General features: G+C 40.1%; 1 protein-coding gene across 1 annotated transcript in view; it reads right to left on the bottom strand.

Moving 5' to 3' along the window:
- The window catches only part of ATIC (5-aminoimidazole-4-carboxamide ribonucleotide formyltransferase/IMP cyclohydrolase), a 28352-nt gene extending 12596 nt beyond the window's left edge, over positions 1-15756 (bottom strand). The window contains exons 1-8 of the mRNA XM_043577738.1: positions 15470-15756; positions 15040-15166; positions 11700-11776; positions 10723-10789; positions 6722-6810; positions 6015-6166; positions 5531-5687; positions 647-772 (exon numbers count right to left, since the gene is read on the bottom strand). Coding sequence (XP_043433673.1) covers positions 647-772; positions 5531-5687; positions 6015-6166; positions 6722-6810; positions 10723-10789; positions 11700-11776; positions 15040-15166; positions 15470-15488 — 814 coding nt within the window. The 5' untranslated portion in view covers positions 15489-15756. The remainder of the gene's footprint in view (positions 1-646; positions 773-5530; positions 5688-6014; positions 6167-6721; positions 6811-10722; positions 10790-11699; positions 11777-15039; positions 15167-15469) is intronic.
- Between the last annotated feature and the right edge of the window lie 2020 nt (positions 15757-17776).

Raw genomic sequence — 17776 nt, 5'->3', positions numbered from 1 at the left:
CCAAATTACACAAAAATCTGGCCAGATAATTAAACAACAAAAATACAGTTTCAGAGGAGGGGGAGGAGGGGGGAATCTCTTCTCTCTGCCTTTTGAAAACAACCACTGGGTCTGCCAGCACCACACATCTACGAAGTTAGTTTGCTTCATTACTGACTCCCTCCACCCGGCTTGATACCCATACCATTTATTTCTTTCCTGTTTACATCACCTTAGTATCAAATAAGCTTCAAAGAATTATGTGTTAGATTGGACTTAGCCATAGAAGTAAAAATGTATCTTATACAGTGGCTATAAAAAGTTACAGAAAAGGTGCCCCTAGAACTTCTTTGTATCAGTTCTATTTCAACCTTGTGGAAAAATATTTAGCCATATTGCATTAAACCATTTTACTTTATTTTTTATGTTTCCACTATAAAAAAGCATTTTCCTGATCCTTATCTCACAGTAATGTTACAAAATTACATACACATAAATAACATCTATGTGTTAATTTACTACCAAATTTTGTCATGCTACCATATCAATATTGTTAACAGACTTGAAAAAAGTGGTTTGAGACTTCACATTAGAACATGTCAATTCTTTCTAAAATTAAAAAGTGAATTTTGAACAGTTCCAGAGCATTCAGAAAGCAGTGCTTTACCTGCTGGGCTGACATGTTTGAAAGAGGCAGCAGCAGGAAGGTCTAAAGCTTCTCTGAGTTCCTTCACCAGCTGCCAGGCATTCAAAGCATCACACAAGTTTATAAATCCAGGGGCTCCATTTAGAACTACATATGGAAACATACACAACATGTTACCAAGCAGGATCAATCAAGTCAGATATACAGTGCTGAAAACATAACCTATGTCAAAGCTGCACGAGTATGTTTTCAGAGAAGTATAATTAAGAGGCAAAGACATATACACAAATATAAAAGAACCTGATGAAAACAGAGACCAAAACACTAGAGCCTTAGCCTGCCTCACTGGCCCCCTGCCCAAAAAGAACATACAATACATACTCACATATGCCATATGCTATATGCTACTGAAGAAACCAAATCTAGCCAATCTAGAAATAAACCAACAGTGATTTCAGGAATAGGAGAACAAGACCAGTGATCGTCAGGGATCCACTTTAGTACAGAACTAAGAACAGTCATGGTAATTCTAGAGGTAGTACAAAATCTAATCCGTAAACTTTGTCAATACAAAAACATTACAAACTAATGCAAGAGCTGTGGATGGAGGAAAAATGCATTGGATTTTTCCTCTTTTATACCAGCCTCAGTAGGCTCTGCCTAAAATGCAGTTAAAAAGATGATAATTTCAGGGTTTCTCATTGCCTATTTTCTTGACAATAGCAAGATAAATATTTATATATATTTATATAAATTATAAATTCAGCACATACAAAAAAATGGGAGCCATTAGTTAAAAGCCAGTTTATAACTGCATTTCCTTTGTATTATCTTGGATAATACATACTTCTAAAAATAAAACTCTGACAAATATTTACTGAGTGCCTACAACAATGTTGGGCACTGTTGTAGGTAATGGGGATAATATTATCAGTGAATAAGCTAGCCCCCCGCCCCCAATGTCTCATCCCCCAATCACTGCCTTCATAGAGATTATGGGAGAGCCAAAGAAGAAACAAAATAGGCAATAAGTAGAAAACGATAAGAGAAAATATTACATACTTATACATATGAGTTGAAAACATGTCCACACAAAAACCTGGACTTGAAAGTTTTTAGCAACTTTTCATAACTGTTAAAAATTGTCTTTCCATTTTTGATGTCCTTCAAGGGGTGAATGGATAAACTATGATACATCCTTATACCATGGGATATTGTTAAACAGTAAGAAATGAGCTCTCAAGCCACCAAAAGACACAGAGGAACTTAAACGCATACCGCTAAATGAAACAAGCTAGCGTTAAGGCTACATACTGTATGATTCCAACCTTATGACATTATGGAAACAGCAAAACTATGGACATGGTAAAAATATGAATGGCAGCAGGAGTCAGGGAGGTAGAATGGACGAAATTTTTAGTTGGTGAAACTATTCTGCATGATATTGTCAAGGCGGATATGACATTATACATGTCAAAACCCACAGAAAACACAACACAAAGAGTGAGCCCTAATGTAAAGTGGACATTAGTTAATAATAATGAATCAATACTAGTTCCTCAATTTTAACAAACATACCATACTAATACAAGATGTAAAAGGGGGAAACTGGGGAGAGGAGATGCAGAGGGAGGGAATGTCTGGGAACTAACTCTCTGTACTTTCTGAGAAATTTTTCTGTGAATCTATTAACTACTTTAAAAGATAAAATCTACCAAAAAAAAAAAAAAAAAGTTCCTAAAAAAGAGTTCCCTTGACCAGCACGAACAAAATAGCTTTTTTTTTTTTTAATTTTTTTTTTTTAACGTTTATTTATTTTTGAGATAGAGAGACAGAGCATGAATGGGGGAGGGTCAGAGAGAGGGAGACACAGAATCCGAAACAGGCACCAGGCTCTGAGCTGTCAGCACAGAGCCAGACGCAGGGCCCGAACTCACGGACCGCAAGATCATGACCTGAGCCGAAGTCGGCCGCCCAACCGACTGAGCCACCCAGGCGCTCCCAAAATAGCTTTTGAAAATGAAAAATACGGGAACTGAAAGTACATGGAAGTATCTCTTGCCTCAGGATCTAAATGGGAAACATTATAAGGAGGAAATACCTGAGAATAAAACAGGAGAATTTCTTCTAAGAAATCTAAATGTAAAAATTCATATAAAATGTCAAATTTCCAGGTATTCCTTCAATAAATACTTAGGAAACATGCCAAGCAATATTCTAAGTACTGAGGATGCAGCGATAAACAAAAAGCTATGAAAAAAGCTGAGGTTTCTGTTCTCGGGAGAAGATGATTAAATGGGAGGAGACAATTAAAACATAAACACAGTAAAACCTTGGATTGTAAGTAACTTGTTCTAAGTATCCCACAAGACGAGCAAACTTGCAAAATTAGCAAATTTCTAATACATTTTAATTTGATAAATGAGCAATGTCTTGCAATGAGTAGTATGTGACTCCAAATGTCACAGGATCACAACCAAGATAATGGTTCTTCTCTCTCTCTCTCTCTCTCTCTCTCTCTCTCACTGCAGGACTGTGGGGTGATTGTCTCCCATCCTCGGATGCTCCATCTCAGCTCGCGGTGTTTAGCAGAAATCAGGGATTTTTCAGAACATTGGAAGGTGCCCACAACTGGCACCAGTGTATTTTTTGTCACTTCAAAGCACCTCTGGACAGTCCTTTGCTTTTCCACACAACAGTCAGCTTAGGAATGCTTTGCTTCATTCCTTCATTCAGACCCTTTCCTCTGCTGCCTTATTGCCAGTTACATTCAATACAGCATATGACAAGAGTTTATTAATACCGTACTGTAGTCAACATCGGTGTGAGCATATGCAATGGCCCCTATGCAGAAAAAGGTTGAAAAGAAAGGCGGTAAGAAGATGATTATAGTGGAAGAAGAAAATCATCGAAAAGTACCAATGAGGTTATGTGAGTGGCCAAAATTGCAAGACTTTATAAGTCTAAGTCTGTGTCTCGTCTGCAGAGGAGAAGAAAAACGCAGAGGAATCCCTCACTTGCAATGAGATTAGGGAGATATGTAAAATGTGGGAAACAGTGCAAAATTTTGTAGAAAAGCACCACCCAAATAAAGCCACAGCAGTGTGAGCGATGAATCTGCTTAAGGACAATGCAGTGTCAACTTTCCATGAAATCCTCAAAAGGAGGCAAAACCAAGTGTCATTACATAGGTGCCTTGTTCAAGTTGCATAAAAAGAAGATGCCACTGAGCCAATAGACAGCAGTGATTCCCTTAGTGATAGTCAAAGTCATCCTACACAATAACCCTCCTCTCTCATCTCCTTCACATGAGCAATGAAGGTTTTCAAAGTAAGTACAGGTTAATTTATTTTTCTTCGTATTTTGTATTTTCTTTATTGTAATCATTTTTATATGAGTATTTTCCAGTTGGGGAAGAAATTGTCTCAGTTTCTATTATTTCTCATGGGGAAATTCACTTTGATATACAAGTGCTTTGGATTACAAACATGTTTCCAGAATGAATTATGCTCGCAAACCAAGGTTTTACTGTATATGCAACCAAGTAGTGTTATGAGAAAAGTGTGATGGGCAGCTACTTCAGTCTGGGTGATCAGAGAAAACTCTGAGGAGGTGACTTTAAGGTGATTATCTGAATGGCAAAAAAGACCTCAAAGACCGGAGCAAAGGCCGCAGACACTGTGCCTGTGGACCAAATGGAAACAAGGCGCTGAGGAGCTTGGGGTTGGGGAAGGCTGCCACGGAAGAGCAGTCAGATAACAGGGTTTGTTACCTGCACAGGCATTCAAGTGGGAAGGAAAGTCAATGTATGGTCTCAAATTGGGTGTAACATCACCTGATTTACATGGTTAAGATTATTCTGCCATGAGTAGAAAAGACAAAGCAGAGAGAATTAGATTGTTGCAGTCTGGAGACTTTTGGGGTGACTGAGGGGGCTGGCACAGTGTTAGAAGAGATTCCAAATGTATCTGAAGTAGGGTAAAAATAGGACTGGATCCAGTGAATGGGAAGAAGGGGAAGGAAAGGAGTATTTGAAATTCTCCTCAAATCTCCCACCCTGCTCCCTGCTCCTCTCTCTCTGCTGGTAACAAGGGAAAGGAGAAGCAGACAGGAGTACCCGCATCTTCCTGCCACCCCATGTACCAACAAGCGTGCTCTCGCCCTGCCTTCCCAGTGTACGAAGAGAGCTGTCCTTGTGGTCACCCGAGGCCAGCACTCCTACCCAAGGGCTTCACACACACAACTCTCTCCCCTGCCCTCTGCACGCATGCAACCCGCCCCGCCCCGTTCCCGACCAGACAGCAGCACGTGTTCTAATGCCCACCTCAAGAATAAAACAGGACAAAAAAGTGAAAAGCCTCTTTTAATTCTACAAACCCACGGAAGTCCTAACTGATTTTCCTGTTCAAAGAACTATCTTTATTATTGTTATCTCCTAACCTCACATTCCTATCTCGGCCAACTTCAACTGGGCTTCCAGAACCATCATTCCAAGGAAATTGCTTCATGAAATTTTTCCGGGATCAAACAGTCACTTTCCTGTTCTTAGCAGCACTCCAAACCAGCTGGAGCCCTGCGGGTCTTCTAGCCTTGTGTTCGTCAGCTGGTCCCTCCACATCTCGACCTCTTCTAGGAAATCCATCCATCCTGTCCCACATCTTCAAAATCATCTATATGCCAAGGACATTTCAAACTCCATCTCCAACCTGACCTCTCTCCAGAACCCATGACTGTCTCAACAGATTTTGTTCATGAGAACACCTAGCACCTCAGACTTCCAGTGGCTTTGAAAGGCATGATGTAATTTCATTTACCTTTTCAATGCGAACCACATCAGATATAATACAGAGAAAGACACACACACCCACACACAGCAAACTATGCCACCTAACACACAGCCTTTACCTGTGATGGGAAGCTTGGGCTTCAGCGTGTATAACTGGGCAGGAGTTTGGTGAGGATTCATTCCATACCTCAAGGGCATCTGAGATATTCCTTTACTATACTGTTTCCTGAAGTAATCTGAAATCGCTTCATCATATTGTGCTGTATGAGTGAAAGCCTACAAAAAGGGTAAGTTTTGTGAAATACCAGCAGCATTTACCAAAGTTGGGGCGAGAGGGTTTCAGGTAGCACAGAGCAAACCACACTCCTTCCCACACACGTCTGTGCAAGAAAGACACCCACTATCACTAAAGAACACAACAAATCATTCTCTATCCAAGTGTCTTTCAACTTTTTGACATTATACCTCTGAAATGCTTGGTTCTCTTCACTTATAGGAAAAGGATTTCAGCTCCAAGCAGAGGCCTGATGAGTGACATGGTCTTTAAAAACTGAACACCATTTGGTTTGGCAAACACTTTGCTCGATAAAAGTGCATCCCCACCTTCAAGGCTAACTGGCGTCTAGTCTCCAAGGAGGTGTCTTTACTGTCGGAGTTCTGCATCTCTGTGCAAACGGCCACATAGTCCTCAGGTTCACATACTACTGTTACTCGAGCGTGGTTTTTGGCTGCTGCTCTCAGGAGGGTTACTCCACCTTAGAAGAACAAGACAATTTGTATTTCCAGGACTTTAACCTCCTTTAAATAAAGTCACTGTATACGTATTTCTACCTTAACTTTTGCCTTAAAAAAATAAGGAAAATGTACCCCAGAGGTATTTCTATATAAAGAAAGAGCTTAGAAAATATAGATGAATTATGGTCATCCCGGAACACAATCTGGGAGCAGTAACTATTTTCTGCTCTCTCAACTTTTTGATTTTCAGTGAACATCAAAACAAAATATCTTTTAAAATGTAAACAGCCAGTGAGCCTGGGTGGCTCAGTCAGTTGAGCATCCGATTCTTGATTTTGGCTCAGGTCATGATCCCAGAGACACGCGATCGAGCCCCACGTTGGGCTCCACAAGCACGGAGCATGTTTAAGATTCTCTTTCCGCCCCCCGACCCCCAGACCCGCCTCTCCCTCTCTAAAAAATAATAAATAAAAAAAGCAAAAAGTAAAAATAAATAAATGTAAATAGTCCAAAAATAAATAAATAAGATATAATAATCCTCCCGTCAGTCTTCAAATATGTTTTTTCTAACTTACCAATATCAATCTGCTCAACAGCCTGTTCAACAGTTACATCTGGAGAAGCCACTGTCTTCACAAAGGGATACAGATTACAGACGACAACCCTAAGCCAAAAAAAAGGATTTAGCTGCCATTAGAAACACAAACTTTATGGGGTTTACATGTAAGTCAGTCAGCAGCTTTAACAAGACCAAAGAGTCTAAAGATGTAAAATATAAGCCTGGCATTTTAGAATTCTAAAAAGTATGTTGAGACATCAGGAGCTCCCACTGTTGCAGAACATAGGTAAATATAAGTGGCTTTGGTCAGCAGGTACTCTCAAAACATATTTCCCCTAAATCATTTTGCAACGTTGCTGTCCAGGTACACTTAGCTCCTATGATATGATCCAGTCATTAAAAAATTTGGTTAAATTTTAACAGAAATGCAAAATACAAGGCTGTAGATAACATCCTCATTTTGGAATACAATCACTATTACCTTCGACATTCAATTTTAGACTCTATTTCCAACGGGTTAGGTATAATGATGAAAAAGGATAGACTACTCTAAGGGTGAAGTATTTGTTTTGTCTTCAGAGAGATCATATACAACGACAGCAACAGTAAGGCCAAAAGAATAATTTAAGATACAAAACTAATCTAAAATTAACCAGTGGAGTAGAGTTCTGTGCCTGGGCCTGCAACGTGAGGGGCTCTGTGGGCAGGTTCACACCCAGTGAAATAAGCACAACTGGTAAAAACTGGTAAAAACTGATAAAAACAAAAAATTCCTCAACAAAAACCTAGCAAACTGAATCCAACAAAACACAGAAAGAAGCACACATGGCAGCAAGTATGGTTTACCCCAGGAACGTAAGGTTGGTTTGCTATCTAAAAACCAGTTAAGGGGCGCCTGGGTGGCGCAGTCGGTTAAGCGTCCGACGTCAGCCAGGTCACGATCTCGCGGTCCGTGAGTTCGAGCCCCGCGTCAGGCTCTGGGCTGATGGCTCAGAGCCTGGAGCCTGTTTCCGATTCTGTGTCTCCCTCTCTCTCTGCCCCTCCCCCGTTCATGCTCTGTCTCTCTCTGTCCCAAAAATAAATAAACGTTGAAAAAAAAAAATTAAAAAAAAAAATAAAAACCAGTTAATGTAATAGCCCATGTCAATAAGACAAAGGACAAAAACCCACCTACCTCAACAGATGCACAAAAAGTATTCTGAACATCCACTCATGATAAAAACACTCAACAAATAGAAAAGAACTTGTTCAACATGATAAAAGGTAGTTAAGAAAAACCCTAAAACCCATAGCTAACATCATATTTAAAGGCAAAAGGCTGAATGCTTTCTCCTAAGATCAAGAACAACACAAGGATGTCCACTCTCACCACCACTATTCAAAATCGTATTAGAGGTTCTAGTCAGGTCAATTAACAAAGAAAATTAAATAAAAAGCATCAAGATTGGAAAGGAAGAGGTAAAGGTATCTCTATTAGCAGATGACACTATCTTGTATATAGAAAATCAAGGTATTTCACACACATACACACAAAAACTATTATCTCTGAATTCAGCAAGGCTGTAGGACATACAATTAACTGAACTACACACACATCAGCAATGAATAACTTGAAAGTGAAACTAAGAAAACAATTTTACTAACAGTACAATCAAAAACAAAAACAAAAACTATTTAAGAATAAATTTAACAAAGGCATAAGATGTGTGTGCTAAAGAGTACAAAACATTGTTGAAAAAATTAAAGAATCTAAACAAATGAAAAGCCACCCCAGTTTATCCCTCAATATTCAGATGGCAACATCTCCCAAATTGATATACGGATTCAATACAATCCTTATGAAACTCGAACTCCGGTTTTTGCAGAAATGGGCAAGCTGACCCCAAAATTCGTGTGGAAATGCAAGAAACCCTGAATGTCCAAAATGATCTTGAAAAAGACCAACAAAGTTGGAGGACTCATACTTCTCAATTTCAAAACTTGCCACAAAGATAAAACTAATGATGTGGTGCTGGCTTAATGACAGAGATACAGGCCAAGTGTCCAAGACCATTCAATGGGGTTCTGAAAGAAGTCTTTTCAACAAACGATGCTGGGACAATTGGACAGCCACATACAGAAGAATGAAGTTGGACCTCTAACTCACACCCATACGTAAAAAATAACTTAAAAAAAAATCAAAGACCTAAGCATAAGAGCTAAAACTGAAAACTCTTACATCTTTATTATCTTGGATTATGCCACCGCTTTTTAAATATAACACCAAAAGCACAGACAACAAAAGAAAAAGTAAAGTGGACATCAAAATTTAAAGCTTTTGTGATAGTCAAAGGACACCATTACAGAAAGGAAAAAACAATCCGCCTAATAGGATAAAATGAACTCTTACAGCTTAATACTAAAGTTATTAAAAACAATTAAAAATGGGCAAAGGATTGCAACAGGCTATACAAAATGGCTAATGAGCAAATGAAAAGATGTTGAACATCACTAAGAAAGGCCAGTAATAATCACAATGAGATGCCACATTATACCCACCAGAACCACTAGAATCAAAAGGCTAGCTAACAGATGTTGGTGGGGATGTGCAGAAACATCCTATACTACTACAGGGAATGTAAAATGATCAGCACCTTGAAAAACAGTATAGCAGCTTCTAGAAAGGTTAAACACAGTTACCAGATGACCAAGGAATTCCACTCCTGGGTATATAACCAAAAGAAGTAAAAACACACGTCCATACAAAAACTTGTACGTGAATGCTCATGACTGCCTCATTCCTAATATACAAAATGTGAAAAGAATCCAAATGCCCATCAACTGATAAAACAATAAATAAAATAGGACATATCTATACAATAGGTTATTTTTTAGTAATAAAAAAAATGAAGTATTAAGACATACTAGAACATGGATGAGCCTTGAAAACATGCTAAGAAATCCAAGGACCCCACATTATCTGGTTCTATTGGTATGATATACCTCTACAGATAAATTCAGACAGAGAAAACAGATTTATGGTTACATAGGGTTAGAAATTTGGGGGGAAATGAAGAATGAATGCTAATGGGTATGGGGGTTTGGGGGTGAGGGGGATGATGAATATGTTCTAATTTTAACTGTGGTGATGGCTGTACAACTCTGAATCTACTAAATAACACTAAATTGTATTTTTTTTTTAATTTTCTTAACATTTTATTTTTGAGAGAGACAGAGACAGTGTGAGCAGGGGAGGGGCAGAGAGAGAGGGAGACAAAGAATCTGAAGCAGGCTCCAGGCTCTGAGCTGTCAGCACATAGCCCGATGCGGGGCTCGAACTCACAAATCGTGAGATCATGACCTAAGCTGAAGTCAGACGCCCAACCGACGGAGCCACCCAGGCGCCCCTAAATTGTGTTTTAAATTGGGAAATTATATGGTATAGAAATTTTATCTGAGTAAAGTTATATACGTCGAAAAGAAACAGTGCATATTTTTATGCAAATAAGTACACTGTTAATATGTATCAAAATGTAGGTCATAATTTCTTTTAAAAAAAGTTCTTTTTGTTGTTTTCTTTTTGTTTTAGTTTAAAATTTTCTTTTTTTTTTGAACGTTTATTTATTTTTGGGACAGAGAGAGACAGAGCATGAATGGGCGAGGGGCAGAGAGAGAGGGAGACACAGAATCGGAAACAGGCTCCAGGCTCTGAGCCATCAGCCCAGAGCCTGACGCGGGGCTCGAACTCACGGACCGCGAGATCGTGACCTGGCTGAAGTAGGACGCTTAACCGACTGCGCCACCCCGGCGCCCCTTTGTTTTAGTTTAAACATGAATTTTGGTAATATAAACTTGGCAGAACTAAAAATGCTCACGTATGTACAATGTCACATAGAAGGTATTCAATAAACGTTTACAGTGAGTGAACAGAAAACTAAACCTAATGTTAACCTTAGTCTTAAAAGGGGGGCACCATGTTTGTCATGCTTACAGTCTTTGATTCTCAACGTATTAAAATTTCAACTCCAGAATTTTTACCTGATAAGATCGAAATCAAGTCTAGCCATGTCAGCATTATCTTCTGGGATATTACGAGCCAAGATTCCTAATTTAACAAAGTTAAAGTATTAAGTTAAAAAAAAAAAACACATTATAATAAAGTACTTCTTTCCAATATAGTCCCATCAATCAAGTTAAACCCTCTAATACTGCCTAATAAAGAAAACAAAATAGTGAAAGATTAGTGGGCATATTTAAAAAGCTTTGTTATAAGTTCCTCATTTTCCCTTTTCTTAAGATTTCTCATTTTTAAGTCATCTCTATACCCAACATGGGGCTTGAACTCACAACCCTGAGATCAAGAGCTGCATGCTATACCAAGTGAGTCAGCCAGGCACACCGATTATTCCCCCTTTTCTTAAGCAACAAAGTGTAAAAGGAATTTTCACATAACCATTGCCAGTTCCATTAATCTATGTGCTCCCAAAAGTAAGTGGCTTGTCTGGTGATCCTCCTTAGCCTAAGGATTTTATTCTGCCAAATTTTACTATAACTGTAATTAGCAATATACCTATCTCTTACCGTTTTTGGTTAATATGTAACTCTTGGTCTCAGATGAATAAACAAAACTAAAGCACTTTGAAAAAGAATTATTTTGATAGTCAGTTACACTGTGATACTTTATCCTAAGTGTGGAGTGTAATAAGTCTTTTCACACAAGAAACTGAAACATTTTCATTAACTACAGAAGGAAATAACACTTTTAGTTATCAGGACTAAAAGCAAGCAGAGGAAAACGATGTGAATCCATCGCATAATAAAGCATTCTAGATTCTAAACAGGGTCTAACGTAGTATGAACTTTAGCAGCAAATGTGACAAAGCCAATACAGACTCACAGGTAATTTTTGGGGGGGCTTATGACCTGCCTTTTTCCTCATTTATTCTATAAAGTAGTCAACCAAAATATTCCTGAAGACCACTGATTGTTTTGAATTGAAGGTACCAACCACTTACCAGCATGGACTGCAGGATGCAAGGTTTTCACACGCCCCCCTAACATTTCAGGAAATCCCGTCAGCTCGGAGACATCTCTGAAAATAGATGAACAGAATATTGCTGTTTCCGCTGAACTGTCATTTTTCCATTTTATGCTATTCCAAAGCATCTTTCAACATTATGTACACAGTTCTCATTTGGGGGGGATTTTTCAGGGCCTTAATTTTCAGAATTCAGAAACTGAATTGTAAGCCATGCGTTCAACTGAAAACTAATTTAGCAGTATATACAAAAAAGCACTAACAATCCCCTAAATATCTCAGAAGCAGACTAAAGTAAAAACAAGAATTCAGTTTTAAGAATAAACAAGCATAAAGATGACATATCAAATGAGTGGGAAAATAAAACATTGTGTTTTAGTAAAGTGATATTCGTAATTGGAATAATCCGAGTTTACTCCACATAAAAATAAATTCCCAATGAATCAAAGGTCTGATTATTAAAAAAAAAAAGTTTATTTATTTATTTTGAGAGAGCGTGCACATACAAGCGAGGTGGGCAGAGAGAGAGGGAAAGAGAGAATCCCAAACAGGTTCAGAGCCTGACGTGGGGGTCGATCCCATGAACTGTGAGATCGTGACCTGAACCGAAATCAAGAATCAGACACTGAACTGACTGAGCCACCAGGGTACCCCCAAAGGTTTGAGCATTTAAAAAAATCACAGAACTACTAAAATTAAATGCGTAAGGCGTGCATTCAAAGCATTAAACAAAGAATTAATAGATCTATGTAAAATGTTAAAAATTTCACACAGAAAAAAAAGCTGGAAAAAACAATCTCAAACTTTGACAAAGGCCAAATGCAAAACAATGTTTAAATATCGATTCATTATCACCAAACTGACATGAACTCCCCTATTCCCCAGCCTGATTTACAAGCAAATTTTAATGACATGAAGAATGCTGACAATATGTTAGGTGAACAAAATCAAGAAGCAAAACTATCTTCTGTACGAGCTATGAAATTAAACAGATGTTTATAAAAACACTGGAAGCATATCAACTGTTAAACAGGATTATAAACTATTTATTACCTTCATTATAATTTTCTACATTTTTCAAATTTTCTACAACCAACATACACTGCCTTTATAATAAAAAAACAATAAATATTTTAAAGCAGCAAATTCCTGGGCACCTGCATGGTTCAGTTGGTTGAGCATCAGACTTCAGCTTAGGTCATGATCTTGTGGGTTTGTGAGTTCGAGCCCCACATCATTCTCACTGCTGCAGGTGCACAGTCTGCTTCAGATCCTGTCTCCCTCTCTCTGCCCCTCCCCGCCCCTTTCAAAAATAAACATTAAAAAAAAAACTAAAGCAGCAAATTCCAATAGGATACAGAATTTCCTGGGTACAGTCTCCCATGAGGGGCCATCTGCAGATGACTGGTGTTTGACTAATGACTCACACAGTTCCAACATACACTAAAAACTGGTGACATGTTGTCCAATTCAAAATTCCCTTTCCTGGCATTCGGGAAATAAAATCCAGTTTCTCCAACTGAGGATGATTGCTAAGAACAGAGAAGGCAGATCTATTCTTAGAATGAAAAACCACGTGGGGTCATTAAAAAGCCTGTTGCTCCTTTGTATTCCAGAATTTGCATGCAGCAGCTGCAGTCTTCAAAGAGTCTCAGTATGCCCACTGCTGTAGAGTCACCAATTAAAATCTCATCAGTTTACCTCAACCTCCAGGTTAACTTCCTGGGATAAAATCTTGGCTCTGCCTTTTACTAGCTGTGTTAACTGTTACGAACTCGGGCAAGTTACCTAACTTCTTTGTGCCTCAGTTTCCTTATTTATTAAATGGGGATAATACTACCTACACTGAAAAGTTGTTAGGATTACGTGACAGTGTGTGTGTGTGTGTGTGTGTGTGTGTGTGTGTGTATAATATGAAGTGTGAACAGTCTCACACTCTAATGGGAGAGAAATACATTTACATTCCCAATTTGTAAGAAATACATAGTTATAATGGAGGTAAGCGAGGAGTAGAGGCAGAGATCAAACAAGACTCCACAGCTGCCAAGTATTTAAACTGAAGAATGGATATGCAACATGAAGACTCGTTACCTTTTTCTACTTTTGATTATGTCTGAAATGGTCCCATGATACAAAGTTTGGTGGAGAAAAATAGGCTACAGAAGAGGAGCTTGCTTAATTTGAAAGGTCCAACTACACCAGCATCCATCATGCTCCAAAAGAAAGAACAGCCGAGATACTGGATTCTCACCCTGCTGCTCTTCAGAAAAGGCTGGCCTGTCTTTCACGATTCTTACAGGGTTCTTATGAGAACATCAGAGAGATGATGCAAAAAGACTTTGGAAAATAGAAAGCATTTATTTAATAATGAAAATAAAGCATTCTCGCCATCTGAACTTGTCAAATTTAGGAAAGCTGGCTACAGAAGGCAGGATTACACAATGAAAAAGGTAGTAATCCAGGGGCGCCTGGGTGGCTCAGTCAGTTGAGCATCTGACTCTCGGTTTGGGCTTGGGTCATGATCTCACGGTTTCACAAGTTGGAGCCCCACGTTGGGCTCTGTGCTGGCACTGTGGAGCCTGCTTGGAACTCTCCCTTTCCCTCTCTCTCTGCCCCTTCCCCACTTGCAGTCTCTGTCTCTCTCAAAATAAATTAACTTAAAGGAAAAAAAAGTCACTGCCATTTATTAGAGCTGTCCTACAGCCTCATTCATTTTCTACCCCTCAGTAGTTACCTCCTCACTCTCCCACCAGAATGCCAGCTCCTTGGGGTCAGGAATGGCAGCTGATTTATATTTTACCCATTCCTTCTTCCCATCACTTAGCCAGGTAAGGAACAGCTTGTGAAGAAGGGAATGAATGAAAGACCCGCGCCTTCATATCATTAAGAGGTGGTAAGGGGACACAGGAAGACTTGAATCTTAACAATGTCAACAGTTTCACTACAGAGCCAGTCCAAACATATCACGTGAATCGCGTGAATCAGGTAATCTGGGTTTTTCTTTAATAACAAATAGCCCGCCTAAATTAATTTTCTATAGGAAGGGGCTAAGAAAGAGGGCTCTGAAATGGGGTCTCCTGGGGCTTCAACCCTTAACTCCTCACGGTGCTCTGTAAACTTGAGCACAAGTTACTAAATCTGAGCCTCACTTTCCTCTTCTGCAAAGTGTGTAAGTAGTGTGCCAACCTCCCAACACTGCTGGAAGGAGTAAATGACTTCTTTCAGTCTCTGTGCCCGGAGTGCATTCCTTTCTGGTCAACGTGATCACACTCCGTTCCTCGGATTGGACTTACCTTAAAAACTAAGCTGTGCCTTACCTGACTGCCAGACCTGCATCCCTGAGAGCTTTTGCAGTCCCTCCAGAAGCGATCAAATTCAAACCAACAGAAGTTAGGTTTCTGGCAAATTCCACGAGGCCCGTTTTGTCAGAGACACTAAATAAGGCTGAAACAGAAGACATCTCCCCTCACTACTCGCAGTACATTACACGAAGCCCTTCCAGGCCTTGGGGAGTGGGGGGATCGGCTGGGAGGACGGTCACGAAACTCAAGGCCATCACGGCGGCCCACACTGGCCGGGCCTAACCCGGAGCCTCCCCCGGGTCAGACACCTGCCAGCCGCGCTACCGCGAACGGACCACAAGCCTGCAGTCACTGCGCGCAGCCCGGCGCCGCCATTGTGGGCTGAGGACGCCGCGGGGAAGGGACGCGGAGGGCGTGGCTCCGCGAGGGCGCGCGAGGGGCTCACCGAGCTGGCCGGGTGCCATGGCTGCGGGCTGCGGGGTCCCGGACGAGCGAGGGCAGCTGCGGGCACGCCACGTGCGGAGGGGCGCCGAGTGCCCAGAACGCGCGCGATCAGGCAAGAGAGGCGCGCCGGGCGGTCACCTGACCTGCCACGTGACCCAGCCGCCCTTCCGGGCGCCCCCGCCCTGTCAATTTCAGGCTTGAAATTGGAGCCTCGGGGTTGAAAGGGAAGGCGCAGCCAGGTTGGCGCTGGCCTTCCTAGGCCCGGAACTTGAAGGGATCACCGTGGCAATCTCACGTTCTAAGCGTGACTTGTCCCTTTCCGCAAAAGTGAGGCGGCACAGGACCTCAGGAGCAAATGCCAACAGCCTGTCCCCAGACGCTGGAACGCGGCCAGCAGTGTCAAAAGCACTGGGACAGAAAACGAGCAACACAAGGAATAATACCTACAGCGGCGAAGGTAGAAAGCATCTTAGCAATCACCTACTCCGTTTTAATAGATCTAAAAAAATAAATAAAATGAAGACCTGATGGTTAAAGATTAAGCGATTGACACCACGGTTCACGTAATAGAGGCAAAACAGTGAAATGGACACTTGTTTAAGTTTTTGATTCTACATTTTGAAATAGTCTGAGATCTGCTTAAAGGTGGTGACTGGCTTGCATCAGTAAATAATACTTGACTTAGCCTGGATGAAAGGAATGATAACGGTTAAGGGGGAAGGGAGGACATCTTTCTTAATTCATTAAAAATAGGAAAAGCAACACTGCACACTCGTTTCATTTGGAAAATAACACCTTTGCAACAACATAAATTCATATTGCTGTTTACAGAGATTTTTTTAAGTGTTCCTTCTTAGGATTATATTATAAAATAGTACTGCTTATCTTTTATTCTTAGTCTAGGGCTCACAGATGCAGAAAAGAGAGTATTTTCTTATTACCTATATGCTATTTATTTGTGTTTTTTTCTGGTACCCTCTGTGATTCTTCCAAGCTTTTTTACTCACCCAAATGAGTATCGGCCAGAATCAAGAGCTCTGAATATGTGAACTTCTTGCTCTGAATATCTCACATTTCTGAAAGAAATATTAAGATTATCACAGTGTCTTCAGATTGTGTTTGCCAACTTTGAATTTAAAGAGACAAGGTTCAGGGGCGCCTGGGTGGCTCAGCCGGTTGGGCATCAGACTTCAGCTCAGGTCACAGTCTCACAGTTTGTGAGTTTGAGCCCTCCATCGGGCTGTGTGCTGGCAGCCTGGAGCCTGCTTCTGATTCTGTGTGTGTGTGTCTCTCTCTGCCCCTCCCCTGTTCACTCTCTGTCTCTCTCTCTCTTTCTCTCTCAAAAATACATAAACATTTTAAAAAAATTAAAAAAAGAGACAAGGTTCATAGCTAATAATAAAGGAAATCTCACTGCTCAGTCACCATTAGGTTTTCATAGGAAATAGAAAGCAGAGAGAGGAGAAAATAATGCTGAAATTAGTGATAAGAGAAAAGTAAATAGTATTTAGGCATTGGATATTTTTCCTACTTGTGAATTTCAAATATTTAATTTAATAAATATGTATTGAGCCCTTTCTGCCTGAGTGGCAGATGAATATTACCTAATCACTATCCTTAAGGGGCTCATGATGGAATGAAGGTATAGATACATAGTTAGGTACAATGAGAATATGTTAATATAAAGAGAAAACATGGGATTAAACTGATTTTTGTAGTGGTCTTTTGGAATGTTGTCCTAGGTACTAAAAGAGAATGGACCGTGGGTTCCAGACCAAGACACAGCTTTTTCATTTAAAGATGTTTACTAAAATGAATTCTGACGAATACTTCCGTGGTCTTCAAGTTCAGACTTGATAATCACCTCATATGTAAATGGCAAGATGAGTAAATGAATTTTTGGCTAGCTTTGTGATCCTGGCCACATGACTCCAACTTTAGGACCATAGTTAACCTGTTATGTAATATGGATATAATATTTGTTCTGCAGTCTACTTCAGATCGTAAGAAGCAAATTAATCTGTTGAAAGTACAAACTGTAGGGTTCCTGGGAGGCTCAGTCGGTTGAGCTGATTTTGGGTCAGGTCATGATCTCATGGTTCATGAGTTTGGGCCCTGTGTTGGGCTATGCACTGGCAGTACAGAGTCTGCTTGGGATTCTCTCTCTCTCTCTCTCTCTCTCTGCCCCTCCTCTGCTTACGTGCATGCCCTCTCTTTCAAAATAAATAAATAAAAAGTAAGCACAAACTGCAAAATGACTGATGTAGGTAAGAAAGAACTTGTAATTTCTTTTTTTGTTCCATTCACC

The sequence above is a fragment of the Prionailurus bengalensis genome, chromosome C1, assembly GCF_016509475.1.
Source record: "Prionailurus bengalensis isolate Pbe53 chromosome C1, Fcat_Pben_1.1_paternal_pri, whole genome shotgun sequence".
NCBI lineage: Eukaryota > Metazoa > Chordata > Mammalia > Carnivora > Felidae > Prionailurus > Prionailurus bengalensis.
Note: the sequence above shows the minus strand (reverse complement) of the source record. Positions and strands in the feature narration are given on the sequence as shown.